Consider the following 20365-nt stretch of genomic DNA (forward strand, 5'->3'; position numbering starts at 1 on the left):
GAGATTGTTGAAATGTTCTGGAATTACATAGTAGTGATGGTTGCACAACACTGTGAATATACTAAAAAAAATCAATTATGCACTTTAAAGTGTGTATTTTAAAAGGTAAATTTTGGGCTGGGCACCGTGGCGCATGCCTATAATCCCAGCACTTTGGGAGGCCAAGGCAGGCGGATCGCCTGAGGTCGGGAGTTGGAGACCAGCCTGACCAACATGGAGAAACCCCATCTCTACTAGAAATACAAAAATAGCCGGGTGTGGTGGCCCATGCCTGTAATCCCAGCTACTCAGGAAGCTGAGACAGGAGAATCGCTTGAACCTGGGTGGCAGAGGTTGCTGTGAGCCGAGATTGTGCCATTGCACTCCAGCCTGGGCAACAAGAGCAAAACTCAGTCTCAAAAAATAAATAAATGTTATGAAGGAAAAAAATAATTGCTGTAGTAGCTAAAACCCTGGCAGCCTACCCCACCAATTATTTTATTTTGGTTTCTAAAGATAATTATCTCGGCTGGGCGAGGTGGCTCACACCTATAATCCCAGCACTTTGGGAGGCTGAAGCGGGCAGATCACTTGAGGTGAGGAGTTGGAGACTAGCCCGGCCAACATGGCAAAACCCTGTCTCTACTAAAAATTCAAAAATTAGCTAGCGTGGTGGCAGGTGCCTGTAATTCCAGCTACTTGGGAGGCTGAGGCAAGAGACTCACTTGAACCAGGGAGGTGGAGGTTGCGGTGAGCCGAGATCCCGCCATAGCACCCCAGCCTGGGCAACAGAGCGAGACTGCATCTCAGAAAAAATACAAAAAAAAAAAGGCCGGGCGTCGTGGCTCACGCTTGTAATCCCAATACTTTGAGAGGCCCAGGCAGGTGGATCACGAGGTCAGGAGTTTGCGACCATCCTGACCAACATGCCTGTCTCTACTAAAAATAATAAAATTAGCCGGGCATTGTGGCGCGTGCCTGTAATTCTAGCTACTCAGGAGGCTGAGAAAGGAGAATCGCTTGAATTCGGGAGACGGACATTGCAGTGAGCCGAGTCGCTCCACTGCAGTCCAGCCTGGGCAACAGGATGCGCCTCCGTCTCCAAAAAAAAAAACTGTCTTCTTTATCAATTACATAGAATAAATAGAATTTAGGCCGGGCGTGGTGGCTCATGCCTGTAATCCCAGCACTTTGGGAAGCCGAAGCGGGCAGATCACCAGGTCAGGAGATTGAGACCATCCTGGCTAACATGGTTAAAACCCATCTCTACTAAAAAATACAAAAAAAAAAATTAACCACGCATGGTGGCGGGCGCCTGTGGTCATAGCAACTCAGGAGGCTGAGGCAGGAGAGTGACGTGAACTCGGGAGGTGGAGCTTGCAGTGAGCCTAGCTCGTGCCACTGCACTCCAGCCCCGGCAACAGAGTGAGACTCCATCTCAAAAAAAAAAAAAAAAAAAAAAAATACAATTTAAAGGGTGCTAAATAATAGCAAATGCTTAGACATACTAGATGTGGAGTGGTAGGAGGGATTTAAGTGCTGAGGCTTATATCCATCTTATTAGGGAGCCAGATTAGAACTGGAAAGACTAAAAAGTAGTAAGAACTACTTTTTTTTTTTTGAGATGGAGTCTAGGTCTGTCGCCCAGGCTGGAGTGCAGTGGCACAATCTTGGCTCACTGCAACCTCTGTCTCCTGGGTTCAAGCAGTTCTCCTGCCTCAGCCTCATGATAGCTGCGATTACAGGCGCCTGCCACCACACCCAGCTAATTTTCGTATGTTTCGTGGAGATGGGTTTCACTGTGTTGGCCAGGCTGGTCTCAAACTCCTGACCTCATGATCCGCCTGCCTCGGTCTTCCAAAGTGCTCGGATTACAGGTGTAAGCCACCACGCCCGGTCAGTTCTTACTACTTTAATAGAGGAACACAGTGATTATAATTGTCTTTTCCTTTTAATTTTTGAAATGCTCTAAAACATTCAAATCCAGGTGAAAAGCTAACTCAATGTTAGCTTTAGAACCCCTTCAGGACATGCTAAGAACAGAATTAGGATTGTTGAGATGTGTGTTTAATAGTATCTCCTAGGTCTGCCCACATCTGACTACCAACCTGATGTTTCACGTCTGTCTGTTGTGCTTTATTTCATAGAGAACAGGTTACTAAAGTCTAATTAGGATCATTGCTTGTAAAGCCTCTCACCTATGACTCCTGCCACCCCTATATAATATTTACAAAAATTGCTCAGGAGTTAGTGATGTTTTGGCAAACCTAAGAAACTTTAGATTATGAAACTCCTCATAAAAGTACAGTTTAGTGAATGACAGGAAAAAGCAGCATTTCATCAATCCAATGTTTTTGTTACATTAGATACATTTTTTGTTCTGGAAATTGAGTTACATAGATTGGAAGTATATATGTTTATTTGGGAGTGGAGTTGGATAATCAATATTGAAGAAGATAAAAAATTTGTTAAGGAGAAGCATCAGAGTGGTAGCAAGTTTGTCTCAAGGGAAGAAGAAAGGCATACCACCTTTCCTGGTTATTTGATACTCTCTCCCTTACCTGCCACTTAGAAACTGAAAAGGAAAAAAAAAAAAAAAAAAGAGCCTTAATAGAGAATCCAGGTAAGACTTGGAAACAAAGAGATGAAAAATAAGAAACAATCAGAAGCCGGGCACAGTGGCTCAAGCCTGTAATCCCAGCACTTTGGGAGGCGAGACGGGCGGATCACGAGGTCAGGAGATCGAGACCATCCTGGCTAACACAGTGAAACCCCGTCTCTACTAAAAAATACAAAAAACTAGCCAGGCGAGGTGGCGGGCACCTGTAGTCCCAGCTACTCGGGGCTGAGGCAGGAGAATGGCGTAAACCCGGGAGGCGGAACTTGCAGTGAGCTGAGATCCGGCCACCGCACTCCAGCCTGGGTGACAGAGCGAGACTCCATGTCAAAAAAAAAAAGAAAAAATCAGAAATGGTTAAAAGGACAGTAAAGTGTAATGAAAGAAGGGAAAATAAATAATATGACAGGTAAGGAGAAGATAAAATACTGCAGCAGCTAAATTTAAAAGCCAAAGGTTTTGTTACTGAGCAAAAGAGACTTGGTGCTTGATGCACTTAAAACTAATACTGTGACACGGGGTTTTGTTTTTTGTTTTTTAGAAACGGGCTTACTGTGTCATCCAGGCTAGAGTGCAGTGGCATAATCAAAGCTCACTGCAACCTCATACTCCTGGGTTCAAGTGATCCTCCCACCTTGGCCTCGAGTAGCTGGGGCTACATATACATGCACACCACCATGCACAGCTAATTTTTTGTGTTTTGTTTTTTCTTTAATTTTTGATAGGGAGTCTTGCTCTGTTGCCCAGGCTGGAGTGCAGTGGCGTGATCTCAGTTCACTGCAACCTCTGCCCCCGGGGTTCAAGCAATTCTCCTGCCTCAGCCTCCCAAGTAACTAAGATTACAGGCACGTGCCACCATGCCTGGCTAATTTTTATATTTTAGTAGAGACTGGGTTTCACCATGTTGATCGGGCGCATCTTGAACTCCTGACCTCAAGTGATCCATCCACCTTGGCCTCCCAAAGTGCTGGGATTACAGGCTTGAGCCACCACTCCCAGCCTAATTTTTGTGTTTTTTGTAGAGGCAGGGTCTCACCATGTTGCCCAGGCTGGTCTCAACCCCCAGGGCTCAAGTAATCCTCCTTGCCTTAGCCTCCCAAAGTGCTGGGGGTTATAGGCATGAGCCACTGTGCCTAGCCAACACTGAGTTTTTGAGTAAAGGAAAAATTTTTATTGCAAGTCGACTAACATGTAGACAGGAGTCCAGCTCAAATCTGGTGCCCTGTGCTGGCTTTAATGCACTAATTTTATTAGAAAAGGTTTAGGGGATGAATTCTTAGATCAGCGGGTAACTGGCAGAAGGAAAGGGGAGGTCTGGAAAGTCTTCAGGCATGCATGGCTGTCTCTTCATGCTACCTCATGGATCGCATGTGCACATTCAGGGAGAATTAGTATGAAACGTAATGGAAATTCCAGCTGTGACATCAGCAAACTGGTTCTATGCAGACTTCAGTTGGGCACATTGGTTCCAGCTGATGTCATCCAGTTTTGTGATCTTACAAGCAGAAGGAGTTTCAGCAAATTGTTTCTTTTCTTTTCTTTTTTTTTTTTTGTTTTATTTGGAGACAGGGTCTCATTCCATCACTGGAGTGCAGTGGGGCGATCTCAGCTCACTGCAACTTCTGTTTCCTTGATTCAAACAATCTTTCTGGCCTCAGCCTCCCGAGTAGCTGAGGCGGCAGGCACATGCCATCACACCCAGGTAGTTTGTATTTTCTGTAGAGACATGGTTTTGCCCTGTTGCCCAGGCTGGTCTTGAACTCATGGGCTCAATCTCAATCTGTCTGCTTTCTTCAGCCTCCCAAAATGCTGGGATTACAGGTATGAGGCACCATGCCTGGCCTAAAGTGTTTTTGTTTGTTTGTTTGTTTGTTTAAGATGGAGTCTCGCTCTGTCACCCAGGCTGGAGTGCAGCAGCGTGATCTCGGCTTACTGCAACCTACTACACCTCGAAGGTTCAAGTAATTCTCCTGTGCAAGTAGCTGGGATTACAGGCGTCCACCACCACGCCTGGTTAATTTTTGTATTTTAGTAGAGACGGGATTTCGCCATATTGACCAGGCTGGTCTTGAACTCCTGACCTCAGGTGATCCACCTGCCTTGGCCTCCCAAAGTGCTAGGATTACAGGTGTGAGCCACCGCACCCACCCTGGTTTTTTTCCTTATCTGCCATCCCACAGACTAAAAATTTGTATTACTCACTGATGTCTTTAATTCTTTGGGGCACTATTTCAGTCCCCCCTTTTCTGTTTACAGTCTTCATTCGTGAGGGACTATAGCTAATTCTTGCTGACTAGGGGCACATGTCTGAGTCTGAGGAATGACTTTTTTTTATATTTAATTGTAAACATTCATGAATCCCAGGGTGTGGCCAGACAAGTGCGTTCAGGGATACAAGACAAGGTTGGGTGCCATTGCTCACCCTGTAATCATGGCACTTTTGGAGGCTGAGGTGGGAGAATTGTTTAAGGCCAAGAGTTCATGACCACCCTGGGCAATACAGCAAGACATCATCTACAAAAGACTTAAAAATTAGCCATGTTTGGTGGCATACACTGGTAGTCCTAGCTCTTCAGGAGGCTAAGGCAAGAGTGCCACTGCACTCCAGCCTGGGTGACAGTGTGAGATCCTGTCTCTTAAAAAAATTAAGGCCAGGCTCAGTGGCTCACACCTGTAATCCTAGCTCCTCAGGAGGCTGAGGCAAGAGTGCCACTGCACTCCAGCCTGGGCGACAGAGTGAGATCTTGTCTCTTAAAAAAATAAATAAGACCAGGCTCAGTGGCTCACACCTGTAATCCTAGCACTTTGGGAAGCCAAGGCTGGTGAATCACCTGAAGTCAAGAGTTTGAGACCAGCCTGGCCAACATGGTGAAACCTCGTCTCTACTAAAAATTAGCTGGGCATGGTGGCAGGCACCTGTAATCCCAGCTACTCGGGGGACTGAGGCAGGAGAATCACATGAACCCAGGAGGCAGAGGTTGCAGTGAGCTGAGATTGCGCCATTGCACTCCAGCCTGGGCAATAGAGCAAAAACTCCGCCTCTACATTAATTAATTAATTAATTAATTTAATTAAAATAAAATAAAAATAAGACAGCAGGTACAGACCTTGACAAGAAGGAAGAGAAATCTCAACATGTATAGAAGTATAAGTCCTAGTTTAAGTAGTCCTTCAAAAATAGATCTTATTCCTGACGGGATCTATGAAAACAAGCTTTTAAATATATATATCCAGGTTCGTTAGAGGACACTGTTAGAGATAATTCAGAACTCAGTCTGAATTACAGACAATAACTCAAAAACAGTGGTCGGGGTTGGACTATGATACAAGGTATATTATAGTTTTCTTTTGAAGCATATTATTTTTCTCTTTAGTCCCTTATTTCTATCAAAGACAAATTGTAGTAATCAATATGTGTAAAGTAACTTTTAGTCTTATTGTATGTGGCCTGATTATTTGCATAAAGTGCAACAAGAATAGTGATTGGCCATATAGACCCTTTTATTAAAAAAATGGCTTTGCTGGAACTTTTTAATAAGGAATCCTAGACTTTTAAAAGCCTCAAGGCTATGCCTATAATACTTGTATGAATGGGTGTATTCCTCTCTACCTTTTAAAAAAATTTTTATTGTATTAAATTTTTTTTAAATGTTTTATTTCCCACCCTTCCAATAGAAACCTATCTTTTTTTTTTTTTTTTAAGAGACAGAGTCTGTTGCCCAGGCTTTTTCTTTTTTTAAGAGACAGAGTCTGTTGCCCAGGCCAAAGCATAGTGGGGTGATCACAGTTCCCTGCAACCATTAACTCCTGAGCTCAAGTGATCCTCCTGTCTTAGTCCCCTGTATAGCTAGGACTACAGGCATGCACCACAATCCTCAGCTAAATTTTTTCATTTTTACAGAGTCGGGGTCTCACTGTGTTGCCCATACTGGCCTCAAACTCCTGGCCGTGGGCCAGTTGTGACACACGCCTGTAATGCCCGCACTTTGGCGAGACCAGCCTGGGCAACATTGCAAAACCCTGTCTTTACTTAAAAAAAAAAAAAAAAAGATCAAACTTTTGGCCTCAAGTGATCCTCCTGCCTTGGCCTCCCACAGTGCTAGGATTATATATAGACGTGAGCCACCATGCCTGGCCTGGCTTTCCCCAAACTTAGAATACAGTTGAAATCATTTATAATGTCCACAAAGCCTTTTAACTTTTTTTTTTTTTTTAATGGTGTCTTACTCTGTCACCCAGGTTGGAGTGCAGTGGAGCAATCTCAGCCCACTGCAACTTCTGCCTCTCAGGTTCTAACAATTCTCCTGCCTCAGCCTCCCAAGTAGCTAGTATTACAGGCACGCACCACCATGCCTAGCTAATTTTTGTATTATTAGTAGAGATGGAGTTTCACCATGTTGGCCAGGCTAGTCTTAGACTTCTGACCTCAGGTGATCCACCCACCTTGGCCTCCCAAAGTGCTGGGATTACAAGTGTGAGCTACCGCGCCCAGCCTTTTTTTTTTTTTTTTTTTTTTTTAATCATATTTTGACCCCTTGACTAACAACTTTGCTCAGTATCCTCATCTATAAGATGAGAATGCTAATAGTACCGATCTTACAGACTTGTTTTTTAAGGAGTCATTGGATTAGTATGTAAATTTACACACTTAGAATGACGCCTGGTACATAATTAAGAACTTGGTATAGGGTTGTGCTGCTGCTGCAGTCCAACTTCACTGTCTCTTCTGATCTTCAAACAGGCCTTTGTCATATACCCACTATTTCGTCTACTGGAATCCTCTTCTCCCCAGATCTTGGCAATCTGTTTTCCTTTGATCATTTAGATTCCAAATCAAATACCTACTCCTAGGGGAGGCTTTCCTTGACCACTCTTCTATTACATTACTCAGCTTTATCTACCTCCAGCCCCTATGCCATGAGCTACTTAACAGTAGGGACTTAAGTGCCTGTAGGTGGCAGGTGGTAAAAAGGTTTTTCGAATGAAACTCAACAACCTCCAAATCAGAATGCTTTTCTTTCATTTCAGGCAAGCTGAAAAATTATAACCACAGTTTCAGAGATTGCTCATCATTTTTTTTTTTTTTTTTTAGACGGAGTCTCACTCTGTCTCCCGGGCTGGAGTGCGGTGGCCGGATCTCAGCTCACTGCAAGCCCTGCCTCCCAGGTTTACGCCATTCTCCTGCCTCAGCCTGCCGAGTAGCTGGGACTACAGGCGCCCGCCACCTCGCCCGGCTAGTTTTTTATATTTTTTAGTAGAGACGGGGTTTCACCGTGTTAGCCAGGATGGTCTGGATCTCCTGACCTCGTGATCCGCCCATCTCGGCCTCCCAAAGTGCTGGGATTACAGGCTTGAGCCACCGCGCCCGGCCCACTCATCATTTTAACTAGATGTTTCCCCCCTTTCTATCCACATATCTGGTTCTCCTTAGAGAAGGCAGATTCTCTAGACATTATTCACTATAATTGTTCTCTGGGCTTTTATTCAGGGGTTTTCCTGTTCCTTGCTGGTGATTCCTTGTTCCTTGCTGGTGTTCCTTGCTGCTGAGATTGCAGGATATAGATCAGTTATATGTGCTTTCCATGTTGCTCCTTGCTTAACCCTCCCAGCTTATTTATTATCTGTTTTCAACAGTCCCTTACATGGGCCTCTATAGTTGGAAAGAAATCAAAATATCAGAAATCTGTTAGAGGAAGTAAATGTGTAAGAAAACATGGCCGGGCGCGGTGGCTCAAGCCTGTAATCCCAGCACTTTGGGAGGCTGAGATGGGCGGATCATGAGGTCAGGAGATCGAGACCATCCTGGCTAACACGGTGAAACCCCGTCTGTACTGAAAAAATACAAAAAAACTAGTCGGGCGAGGTGGTGGGCACCTGTAGTCCCAGCTACTCGGGAGCCTGAGGCAGGAGAATGGCATAAACCCAGGAGGCGGAGCTTGCAGTGAGCCGAGATCCGGCCACTGCACTCCAGCCTGGGCGACAGAGCAAGCCTCCATCTCAAAAACAAAAACAAACAGAAAACATAAGGAAAGATTCTTGAAACCAGTTCAGTTGCTATTAATAGTTTTTCTGACATCATGCAAATATTTCAATCACCAAAAGCACTTTCTGCTTCAAAACTGAAAATATTTTAAAATAGTGTAATACTGGCATAAAGCAGACAAAGACCAATGGAATAGAATAGAGAGCTCAGAAATAAACCTTCACATATATGGTCAAATGATTTTTGACAAGGATGCCAGGACCATTCAGTGGGGAAAAGTATAGTCTTTTCAATAAATGGTCTTGCAAAGACCTGTATCTGAGAACTAAAATTATAAAATCTTTGGAAGAACGCAGAACAACTTCATGACATTGAGTTTAGCAGTGATTTATTGGATTTGACACCAAAAGTTGAGGAAACGAAAGAAAAAATAGATAAAGTGGGTAACATCAAAATTTAAAACTTTTGTTTTAAAGCTGGGCATGGTGGTGAGGTGCCTGTAATCCCAGCTGCTCCTGAGGCTGAGGCAGGCAAATCATGTGAACCCAGGAGGCTGAGGTTGCAGTGAGCCGAGATTGTGCCACTGCACTCCAGCCTGGGCAACAGAGCGAAACTCCGTCTTAAAGAAAAAAGAACTCACTGTGTCACCCAGGCTAGAGTGCAGTGCTGTGATTGTAGCTTACTACAGCCTCAAACTGAACACAATAGATCCTCCTACATCAGTTTCCCAGGTAGCTGGAACTACAGGCATATACCAGCATGCCTGGCTATTTTGTTTTTTAAGACAGAGTCTCACTCTTGTCTCCCAGGCTAGAGTACAAGGGCATGATCTCGGCTCACTGCAACCTCCACCTCCCAGGTTCAAGTGAATCTTCTGTCTCAGCCTCCCGAGTAGCTGGGATGACAGACGCTCCCACCACCACGCGTGGCTAATTTTGTATTTTTAGTAGAGACAGAGTTTCACCATGTTGGTCAGGCTGGTCTTGAACTCCTGACCTCACCGCACCGCAGCCTCCCAAAGTGCTGGGATTACAGCCGTGAGCCACTGTTCCCAGCTTCATTTTTAAACTTTTTGTAGAGACAGAGTCTCACTGCATTTTCCAGGCTGGTCTCAAACTCTTGGCTTCAAGTTATCCTCCTGCCCTTGCATCCCAAAATGGTGGAACTACAGGCTTTAGCCATCATACCTAGGCAAAGCTATGTTTTTTATTTTCTTTTTTAAAATAGGGAGCCTCACTGTGTTGCCCAGGCTGGTCTTGAACTCCTGGCCTCTAGCAGTTTTCCAAAGAGGTGGTATTATAGGCATGAGTCACCTTGCCTGATCTCCCATTCACTTTTATTTCCAGGATTCCCTGACCTATTTTCACAGGTAGCTTATGGTGTGATTTATCAGGCTTTAACCAAATTAACTTACTGGTCTACTTCAAAATAAGTATTTATTTACCTTCTATAAGACTGAGAAAAATTCTAGACAGTAAATATTTTCTAACATTGCTATGTTAAAAGAGTTTTGTAATTTATTAAATTAGAATGAAATATGTAGAGATTTTTTTAATTTATATTTTATTTTGTTTCTGGGGGTTTTTTTCTAGACATTTAACATTTTTCATTGCTGCTTTTTAGGCTTTATTAAATTATCTTTTTTCCTTCATGACTGTAAAATACTTCATTAAGATCCCTCCCATCAGGGGCTGGGTGTGGTGGCTCACGCCTGTAATCCCAGCACTTTGGGAGGCTGAGATAGGGCAGATCACCTGACATCAGGAGTTTGAGACCAGCCTGCCCAACATAGTGAAGCCCCATCTCTACTAAAAATACAAAAATTAGCCGGGCGTGGTGGCAGGCACCTGTAATCCCAGCTAGTTGGTAGGCTGAGGCACGACAATCACTTGAACTGAGATCATGCCACTGCACTCCAGCCTGGACAACCGGGTGAGACTCTGTCTCAAAAAAAAAAAAGAACAACAGGCCGGACGCGGTGGCTCAAGCCTGTAATCCCAGCACTTTGGGAGGCCGAGAAGGGCGGATCACGAGGTCAGGAGATCGAGACCATCCTGGCTAACACTGTGAAATCCCGTCTCTACTAAAAAAATACAAAAAACTAGCCGGGCGAGGTGGCGGGCGCCTGTAGTCCCAGCTATTCGGGAGGCTGAGGCAGGAGAATGGCGTAAACCCGGGAGGCGGAGCTTGCAGTGAGCTGAGATCCGGCCACTGCACTCCAGCCAGGGCGACAGGGCGAGACTCCATCTCAAAAAAAAAAAAAACAAAAAACAAAAATTAACTGAGCATGGTGGCATGCGCCTGTACTCCCAGCTATTTGGTAGGCGAGGTAGGAGAATCACCTGAGCCTGGGGGATTGAGGCTGGAGTGAATGATGAGTGCACCACCGCATTCCAACCTGGGCGACAGGAGCGAGACTTTGTTTCAAATAAAAAAATCCTGCCCATCCAAGCATGGTGGCTCATGCATACACAATCCTAGCACTTTGTTAGTCTGAGGCAGGAGGATTGCTTGAGCTCAGGAGTTCAAAACCAGTCTGCGTAACATAAGGAGACCCTCATCTCTGCAAAAAAAATTTTAAAAATTACCTAGACTTGGTAGCATGTGCCTCTTGTTCCAGCTACTCGGGAGGCTGAGGTGGGAGGATTGCTTGGGCCCAGGTCAAGGCTGCAGTGAGCTGTGATTGTGCCACTGCATTCCAGCCTGCGTGACAGAGTGAAACCCTGTCTCAAAACAAGACAAAACAAAAAAAGATCCTTCCCCTAGCTTCTTTCTTTTGATAATTTTAGGTGGAAAGTTTTTTTTTTTTTTTTTTTTTTTTTTGTATTTTAAAAAAAACAGCTAGAAATTATTTATTATCCTTTGGTGTAGGTGATTGAACTTGGTCAGCATCTGTATGTACATTATCAAGTAAAACATTTTTTCCCACTGTGTTTTATATGGGCAGTATTATCTTCACAGATTGCTCAAGCGTTTTGTGTGTTTGTTCTAAAGAACTGCCTTTGTGTTTGTGTGTGTATATACATGTAGTCAGTTATTTCTATGCTAAAATCAAGAGCAACTACTTTATGATACTGGCCGGATGCAGTAGTTCACACCTGTAGTCCTTGCAATTTGGGAGGCTGATTGCTTGAGCCCAAGAGTTCGAGACCAACCTGGGCAACATGGTGAAACCCTGTCTCTACAAAAAATTAAAAATTAGCCAGGTATGGTGGCAGGCGCCTGTAGTCCTAGCTACTCAGGAGCCTGACGTGGGAAGATCACCTGACCCCAGGTTATGCCACTGCTCTCCAGCCTGGCTGACAGAGTTAGACCCTGTCTCAAAATAAATAAAGGTCAACTACTTTATCATACAATAAAAGTTGTATTTCTCTCTTTTCTTTTTAGGATATTTTCTTTTCTAGATGTTGTTACCCTGTGCCGCTGTGCTCAGGTCTCCAGGGTAAGTAAGTATGGTTGACATAGTTATAGGGGACCCCTTCTTCATACTGATAATAACAGCCTCTTTCATAGGCCACCCATTTAGGTGTTACTTGTATGTTTTCATGTGTTAAAGGATATTATTTCACCAATGACATACACAAGCCCATGTAAATTTATGATGGGATTCTACTATATATACTGTCTCTGACTTTTTGTATCTCTTATTTGCATAATATAAACAGGAAATATTTTCGATGAAAAAAGCAATAAACATGCATATTGAAAGTTTAGACTTGACTCAAAATTGTGATGAAATCTTGTTTTATTATGTTTCTCTAGTTCATTTTTCATTTATTTATTTTTTACACAAGGACTTTTTTTTTTTTTTGAGGTGGAGTCTCTCTCTGTCGCCCAGCCTGGAGTGCAGTGGTGCAATCTTGGTTCACTGCAAGCTCCACCTCCCAGGTTCACGCCATTCTCCTGCCTCAGCCTCCCATGTAGCTGGGACTACAGGCGCCCACCACCACGCCCGGCTAATTTTTTGTATTTTTAGTAGAGACAGGGTTTCACTGTGTTAGCCAGGATGGTCTCGATCTCCTGACGTCGTGATCTGCCCACCTCGGCCTCCCAAAGTGCTGGGATTACAGGTGTGAGCCACAGCGCCCGGCCTACACAAGGACAATCGTAATCCTGCATTTTTCTGTAGTAACATCCACTGCTGGCTGTCTATGGATTGAAACTGCATTTGCTAAGAACTGTGAACATGAAGAAACTTTACCTGAAGTCGCATGTTGATACAGGCACACAGACATCTTCCAGCGCCAACAGAATACATACGTAACACATACCAGATAGTCTCGATGGATAAATTTGCTTCACCAGTAATTCCATTTAGTAAGATTCACAGTTAATGCAGAATCGGAACTTGGAGTGAGCCGAGATTGTGCCACTGCACTCCAGCCTGGGCACAACAGAGCGAGACTCTGTCTTAAAAAAAAATAATAAAATACAAAGTTTCAGAGAAATGATAGTATCTTTTCTAAGTCCCAAATCACTGTATCACAGTTGTAAGTCCTACCAGGTGATAGGATATAGATAGCAAAGAAGTACTGAACTAAGGCTAGGCCTGGTGGCTCACACCTATAATCCCTTCACTTTGAGGGTCCAAGGTGGGAGGATTGCTTGAGGCCAGGAGTTCAAGACTAGCCTGGGCAACATAGGGAGCCTTATCTCTACAGAAAATTTTAAAAATTAAGACTGGGTGCGGTGGCTCACGCCTGTAATACCAGAGCTTTGGGAGGCCGAGGCGGGCGGATCACGAGGTTGGGAGATCAAGACCATCCTGCCTAACACAGTGAAACCCCATCTCTACTAAAAATACAAAAAATTAGCCAGGCTGGAGGCGAGTGCCTATAGTCCCAGCTACTTGGGAGGCTGAGACAGGAGAATGACGTGAACCCGGGAGGCGGAGCTTGCAGTGAGCCGAGATTGCACCACTGCACTCCAGCCTGGGCGACACAGCGAGACTCCGTCTCAAAAAAAAAAAAGCCAGATGTGATGCATGCCTGTGGTTCCAGCTACTTGGGAGGCTGAGGTGAGAGGATTGCTTGAGTTGGGGAGGTCAAGGCTGCAAGTGACCCATGATTGAGCCACTGCACTCCATCCCAGGTGACCAAGTGATAACCTGTCTCAAGAAATACATATATTTATCTCTATATATACTCTACATATAGAAAAAGAGAGTGAGAATAGAGCAGTATTCAGAGTACTGTCCCCTTTGATGTTTGGATTTACCTTCATATTTTTCCAGATAGAAGGATTTTTTTTTTTTTTTTTTGAGGGAGAGTCTCGCTCTGTCGCCCGGACTGGAGTGCAGTGGCCAGATCTCAGCTCACTGCAAGCTCCGCCTCCCGGGTTTACGCCATTCTCCTGCCTCAGCCTCCCGAGTAGCTGGGACTACAGGTGCCCGCCACCTCGCCCGGCTAGTTTTTGTATTTTTAGTAGAGACGGGGTGTCACCGTGTTAGCCAGGATGGTCTCGATCTCCTGACCTCGTGATCCGCCCTTCTCGGCCTCCCAAAGTGCTGGGATTACAGGCTTGAGCCACCGCGCCCGGCCTAGAAGGATATTTTTTTTAAGGATCATATTTTTAAGGATAGAAGAAAGACTTGCTTTTCATCAACTGAACTTTTGTCTCATTTTGGTATTAGAAACTAGAGTTTTCCAGTTAGAAAACACCTTGCGTCTATGATACTTATCACAACCTGCCCTTTCCTTAACTTCTTTAATTTCAGTGTGTGTGGGCAGGGGGAGGGAGGGTTAGTCTTGTTTTTGTTTTTTACCAAGGTCTTGCTCTGTTACCCAGGCTGGAGTACAACGGTGAGATCATGACTCACTGCAGCCCTTACCTCCCAGGCTCACGCGATCCTCCCACCTCAGCCACCCGAGTAGCTGGGACTGCAGGTGTGTGCCACCACGCCTGACTAATTTTTTAAATTCCCCCCCCCCCCCCACAAGATGTTTCGCTCTGTTGCCCAGGCTGGAATACAGTAGCACAATCTTGGCTCAGTGCAACCTCCGCCTCCCGGGTTCAAGTGATTCTCCTGCCTCGGCCTCCCAAGTAGCTGAGATTACAGGCACATGCCACCACACCCAGCTAATTTTTGTACTTTTAGTAGAGATGGGGTTCTACCATGTTGGCCAGGCTGGTCTCAAACTCTTGACCTCAGGTGATCTGCCCACCTCGGCCTCCCAAAGTGCTGGGATTACAGACGTGAGCCACCACGCCTGGCTGACTTTTAAAATTTTTTTTATAGGGATCGGGTCTCGCTATATTGCCCAGGCTAATCTGAAACTCCTGGGCTCAAGTGATCCTTCCACCTTGACCTCCCAATGTGATGGGATTATAAATTTGAGTCACCATGCCTGGCCTAAGATCTTTCGTAGCTGCTAGTTTCTAGTACCCACTCATTTATGAGATTATCTAATTGGAGAATACAGTATGGGTCAGGAGTAAGATACATCATTTGGGAGTAAGTGGGTAGGGCCTGATAAATTTTTGGATCCATTTTAGTCATTAGTTGGTTGAATTGTGAACTTGAATATTGCTGCCTTTTTCCCTTAATTTTAGCTTCTACTCATTTTGTCTCTTTTTCTTTAAAATAGGCCTGGAATGTTCTGGCTCTGGATGGCAGTAACTGGCAGCGAATTGACCTATTTGATTTCCAGAGGGATATTGAGGTATAATTATGTGGTGTGTGGCCCCAGTTTTTATGTTAGTAATTACAGCATGGAACAGATTAGCTCTGGCCATATTAATCTCATTTTCCTTAGAGAGAGGAAATACTATTTTCAGTGCATCTGAAGTTTACAGGAACCTCCAGAGTTCCCTAGAGTTTCTGCAGTTTTTGAGAATGAGCCAGATTATTTCACTGAAATAATACAATTACTTAGTATTAGTAGGACTAAATAGGACTCTTTGGTCCTGAAATAGGACTAAAAGTTTGCTTTTGCAGTGGGAACATGGAATCTATGTTTGCTTATTTTAGTGAAGACATTTTATATTTGTTTACTGAAGAACAGGGAGTTATACCTCTGTTAGGTATAGTTAGGATGGCATTTGTATATATATTTTTTTGAGATATTTGTTTTGATTCTTGAGGAGCCAATTTCTTGGAGGACAAAGGTTGGATAAAGCCAAAGCCATTTATTGAATTGTTTTTGCTACAGAGAGAGGTTTTTTTCCTCCTCTCACTTACCCCCCCCATGTTTTATCTCTTAGTATAGCCTATTACCTATAAAATGGAGAATGGCTTACCCTTAAATTATTTTAAACTGAATTTGAACTCTGTAGTTCTTATCCTTCTCATCAGGAAGGTAGAAATAATAGCTTCTTCATGGCTTCTTGAGGATTAAATAAGATTTTTTGAGGGCACGTGAGATGGCTTACATCTTTAATCCCAGCACTTTGGGAGGCCAAGGTGGGCGGATCACCTGAGGTCAGGAGTTTGAAACCAACCAAAGTGCTTTTAAAATAATACCCATGGCCGGGCGCGGTGGCTCAAGCCTGTAATCCCAGCACTTTGGGAGGCCGAGATGGGCGGATCACGAGGTCAGGAGATCCAGACCATCCTGGCTAACACGGTGAAACCCCGTCTCTACTAAAAAATACAAAAAACTAGCCGGGCAAGGTGGCGGGCGCCTGTAGTCCCAGCTACATGGGAGACTGAGGCAGGAGAATGGCGTAAACCCGGGAGGCGGAGCTTGCAGTGAGCTGAGATCCGGCCACTGCACTCCAGCCTGGGCGACAGAGCAAGACTCTGTCTCAAAAAATAAATAACTAAAAAATAAAATAAAATAATACTCACTAACATTACACTGGATTTTGTTTTTCGCAATTCTCTTTTTTTTTTTTTTCTGAGACAGAGTCTCGCTCTGTCGCCCAGGCTAGAGTGTAGTGGAGCGAGACCTGGGCTCACTACAAGCTCGGTCTCCCGGGTTCATGCCATTCTCCTGCCTCAGCCTCCCAAGTAGCTGGAACTGCAGGTGCCTGCCACCACGCCCGGCTAATTTTTTGTATTTTTAGTAGAGATGGAGTTTCACCGTGTTAGCCAGGATGTTGTTGATCTCCTGACCTCGTGATCCACCTGCCTTGGCCTCCCAAAGTGCTGGAATTACAGGTGTGAGCCACTGTGCCCAGCCCAAACAAAACAAAACTGGCCAGTTTTTGTTAAATGTTGATTGGGTCCCTACTATAAGCAGAGTACTATAATATTATAAACATTTTGGAAAAGATACAAAAAAATAAATGTAGTTACTGTACTTCAGTAGCTGTGGCTTAATCAGGAAAGCTTTCCCAGGGTAAGTTACAATTTTCCTATTAAATTAATTAGGTCATAATAGAAGCATTTTCTCTGTTTATAAATCGTTAAAAATGAGGATGTGTTCTTTTCTAAAGTAATGAGGTGGGTTATCTTTTTGTTTGCCTGTCTCTTTTTACAGGGCCGAGTAGTGGAGAATATTTCAAAACGATGTGGGGGCTTTTTACGAAAGTTAAGTCTTCGTGGATGTCTTGGAGTGGGAGACAATGCATTAAGGTGAAAACATCACTGTTGATTAATCTTGATGGAAGTGAAGAGCAGCACCATCTCACCCAGAAAAGGCTAAAATCGTTTTAAAATTACTAAGTTATTAAAAATGCAACCACACATACATTGCTTATAATCTGAAAATATCCAGTAATAAGAAATGTAGTTTTAACAATAAACAAGTACTGCCTGAAAAAATCCCACATTCCCCATCATAAGTGATTCTTTTGGAGCTTTGAATAAGTTTTTTTTAATTAATTAATTATTTTTATTTTATATTTTGAGACAAGGTCTCGCACTGTCACCCGGCTGAAGTGCCCTGGCGTAATCATGGCTCACTGGAGTGCCCTGGCATAATCATGGCTCACTGCAGTCTTGAACTGCTGGACTCAAGCAATCCTCCCCCTCTTGAGTAGCTGTGACTAAAGACGTGTACCACCACGCCTGGCTAAGTTTTAAAATCTTTTTTATAGAGTCAGCGTCTCATTTTGTTGTCCAGGCTGGTCTCGAACTCTTGCACTCAAGCAGTCTTCTTGCCTCAGCCTCCCAAGCTGGAATTACAGGCATGAGCCACCGCACCCAGCCTAGTTCTTTTTTAGGGTTATGGTTAACCCTAACCTGGGCAGTGGCCCCAGGACTTTGGGAGGCTAGGTGGGAGGATTACACTTGAGGCCAGGAGTATAAGACCCATCTAGGCAGCATGGCAAGGCCCGCATCTCTACAGAAAACTTTTTTTAATTAGCCAGATTAGGTGACATATGCCTGTAAACTAAGCTACTAGGGAGACTGAGGTAGGAGGATCACTTGAGCCTGGGAGGTTGAGGCTACAGTGAGCTGTGATTGCGCCACTGTACTCCAGCCTGAGTGACAGAGGAAGACCCTGTCTCTAAAAATAAATAAGCAATCATTTATTTTTTTAATTTAAAATAATTTTTAAAGTTATGTTTGAAGAATTTGTAATTGAAAATTAGGGCCGGGCGCGGTGTCTCAAGCCTGTAATCCCAGCACTTTGGGAGGCCGAGACGGGCGGATCACGAGGTCAGGAGATCGAGACCATCCTGGCTAACACAGTGAAACCCCGTCTCTACTAAAAAAAATACAAAAAACTAGCCGGGCGAGGTGGCGGGCGCCTGTAGTCCCAGCTACTCGGGAGGCTGAGGCAGGAGAATGGCGTAAACCCAGGAGGCAGAGCTTGCAATGAGCTGAGATCTCGCCACTGCACTCCAGCCTGGGCGACAGAGTGAGACTCCATCTCAAAAAAAAAAAAAAAAAAAATTAATTTAAACCAGGTATGATAGCCCAAGCCTGTAATCTCAGCACTTTGGGAGGCTGATGTGGGTGGATCACTTGAGGTGAGGAGTTCAAGACCAGCCTAACCAACATGGCAAAACCCTGTCTACTAAAAATACAGAAACTTAGGCATGTTGGTACGTGCCTGTCATCCCAGCTACTCAGGAGGCTGAGGCAGGAGAATCGCTTGAATCTGGGAGGTGGAGGCTGCAGTGGGCTGAGATGGCACCACTATACTCCAGCCTCGGCGACAGAGAGAGATTCCATCTCAAAAAAAAAAAATCATAGCCAGGCTCAGTGGCTCACACCTGAATCCCAGCATTTAGGGAGGCTGAGGTAGAAGGAATATGAAAAGGTGTATAAGGCAGGGTCTAGAAGGGTCCCAGGCACAGGATCTTCTGTCCCCATGGAATTGGGGTATACTACCCTTCTGGCATGTGGTTACATTCACCAACCCAGAAGCTCTCTGATCCCTATCATTTAGGGGTTTTTATAGAGGTTCCTTGATCATAGACATGATTGAAGACCAAATATTATATTAGGTTTGTGCAAAAGTAATCACAGTTTTTGCCATTAACAGTAATGGCAGTTACTGTTAATTAATAGTAATGGCAAAAACCGCGATTACTTTTCACCAACCTGTAACAGAAGATACTATCACTCAGGAAATTACAAAGATTTTAGGGACTGGATGCCAAGAACCGAGGATGAAGACCAAATACATGTTTTTCCTTTATATCACAGTATCACAGGTATCAACAATCAATATTACCAATAATAATATATTTTATTACTTTTTTAATGCCTGGAATTTTGCTTGTTTCATTTGAAACCTCTTACTTTCTTTCCTATAAAGAACCTTTGCACAAAACTGCAGGAACATTGAAGTACTGAATCTAAATGGGTGTACAAAGACAACGGACGCGTAAGTATTTTATGTTTTAGGAGGATAAGTCATAGCCCCTTATGTCTGGCTGATACTACCTTTAAATTCAGGCCACTAACTATATTTAGCAAATTTTGTATTGGTTTTGTAGAGGAAAGATATTTTTAAAAGAGAAAGCAGCATCAAAGTAGAAATGGAATGAGAAACTTGTTTTGGAATTCTATCTTTGATATTTAAGGTGAAACTTTTAATAATTGTCGTCAATGTAGATACAGTAGGGATAGTAATAACACATATTACTGGGATTATTTATATTTCAAGATACTAGTAGCTACCAACTAAAAGCCATAGTAAACATAATTCTATGAAAAGATTAAAATCTTAAACAGAGGACTAAACAGCTTATGATAATCAGTCCTGAGAACAGTTATTAAATTAAAATGATTCACTAAACGTGCTGTGTCTCTGTTGGTCATGATCTGAAGGAAATTAAGCTTAATTCTTCATCCTCAAGAGGCTTATAGTCCCAGAAATTAGACCTAGAAGGTAGTTATTCATTAACTCTACTAATAAGTATTTCTTTTTTCTTTTTTCTGAGATGAAGTCTCGCTCTGTCGCTCAGGCTACACTACAGTGGTGCAACCTTGGCTCACTGTAACCTCCGCCTCCTGAGTTAAAGCGATTCTCCTGCCTCAACCTCCCAAGTAGCTGGGACTACAGGCACATGCCACCATGTCCGGCTAATTTTTTGTACTTTTACTAGAGATGAGGTTTCACTGTGTTAGCCAGGATGGTCTGGATCTCCTGACCTCGTGATCTGCCCGCCTCGGCCTCCCAGAGTGTTGAGATTACAGGCGTGAGCCACTGCGCCCGGCCTCTACTAATAAGTATTCCTATAGATTGATTTGGAAACCTTTACTGTGAGAGATGAAATATACTAACCTCTTCCCCCACCATTACTTTATACCAACAGAACTACATTTGCTTTAGATAAATTATCTTTTAATTTTTGTTTCCTTTGAGTACTTATGTTATAAAGATTAAGAATTTGACCACTTGGTATCTAGAAAAGTGATATGTAATTAATGCTTTTTTGTCAGA

The 20365-nt window shown here is 43.8% G+C and overlaps 1 protein-coding gene across 4 annotated transcripts in view; it reads left to right on the top strand.

Annotated features, from left to right (window-relative positions):
• Positions 1-20365, top strand: part of FBXL20 (F-box and leucine rich repeat protein 20) — a 147625-nt gene that overhangs the window by 89288 nt on the left and 37972 nt on the right. For all 4 annotated transcript variants that reach the window (XM_033183205.1, XM_033183207.1, XM_033183206.1 and 1 more), the window contains exons 3-6: positions 11967-12021; positions 15167-15241; positions 17003-17097; positions 19235-19303. In XM_033183205.1, coding sequence (XP_033039096.1) covers positions 11967-12021; positions 15167-15241; positions 17003-17097; positions 19235-19303 — 294 coding nt within the window. The remainder of the gene's footprint in view (positions 1-11966; positions 12022-15166; positions 15242-17002; positions 17098-19234; positions 19304-20365) is intronic.

Source organism: Trachypithecus francoisi, unplaced genomic scaffold, assembly GCF_009764315.1.
Source record: "Trachypithecus francoisi isolate TF-2019V2 unplaced genomic scaffold, Tfra_2.0 Lachesis_group20, whole genome shotgun sequence".
Classification (NCBI taxonomy): domain Eukaryota; kingdom Metazoa; phylum Chordata; class Mammalia; order Primates; family Cercopithecidae; genus Trachypithecus; species Trachypithecus francoisi.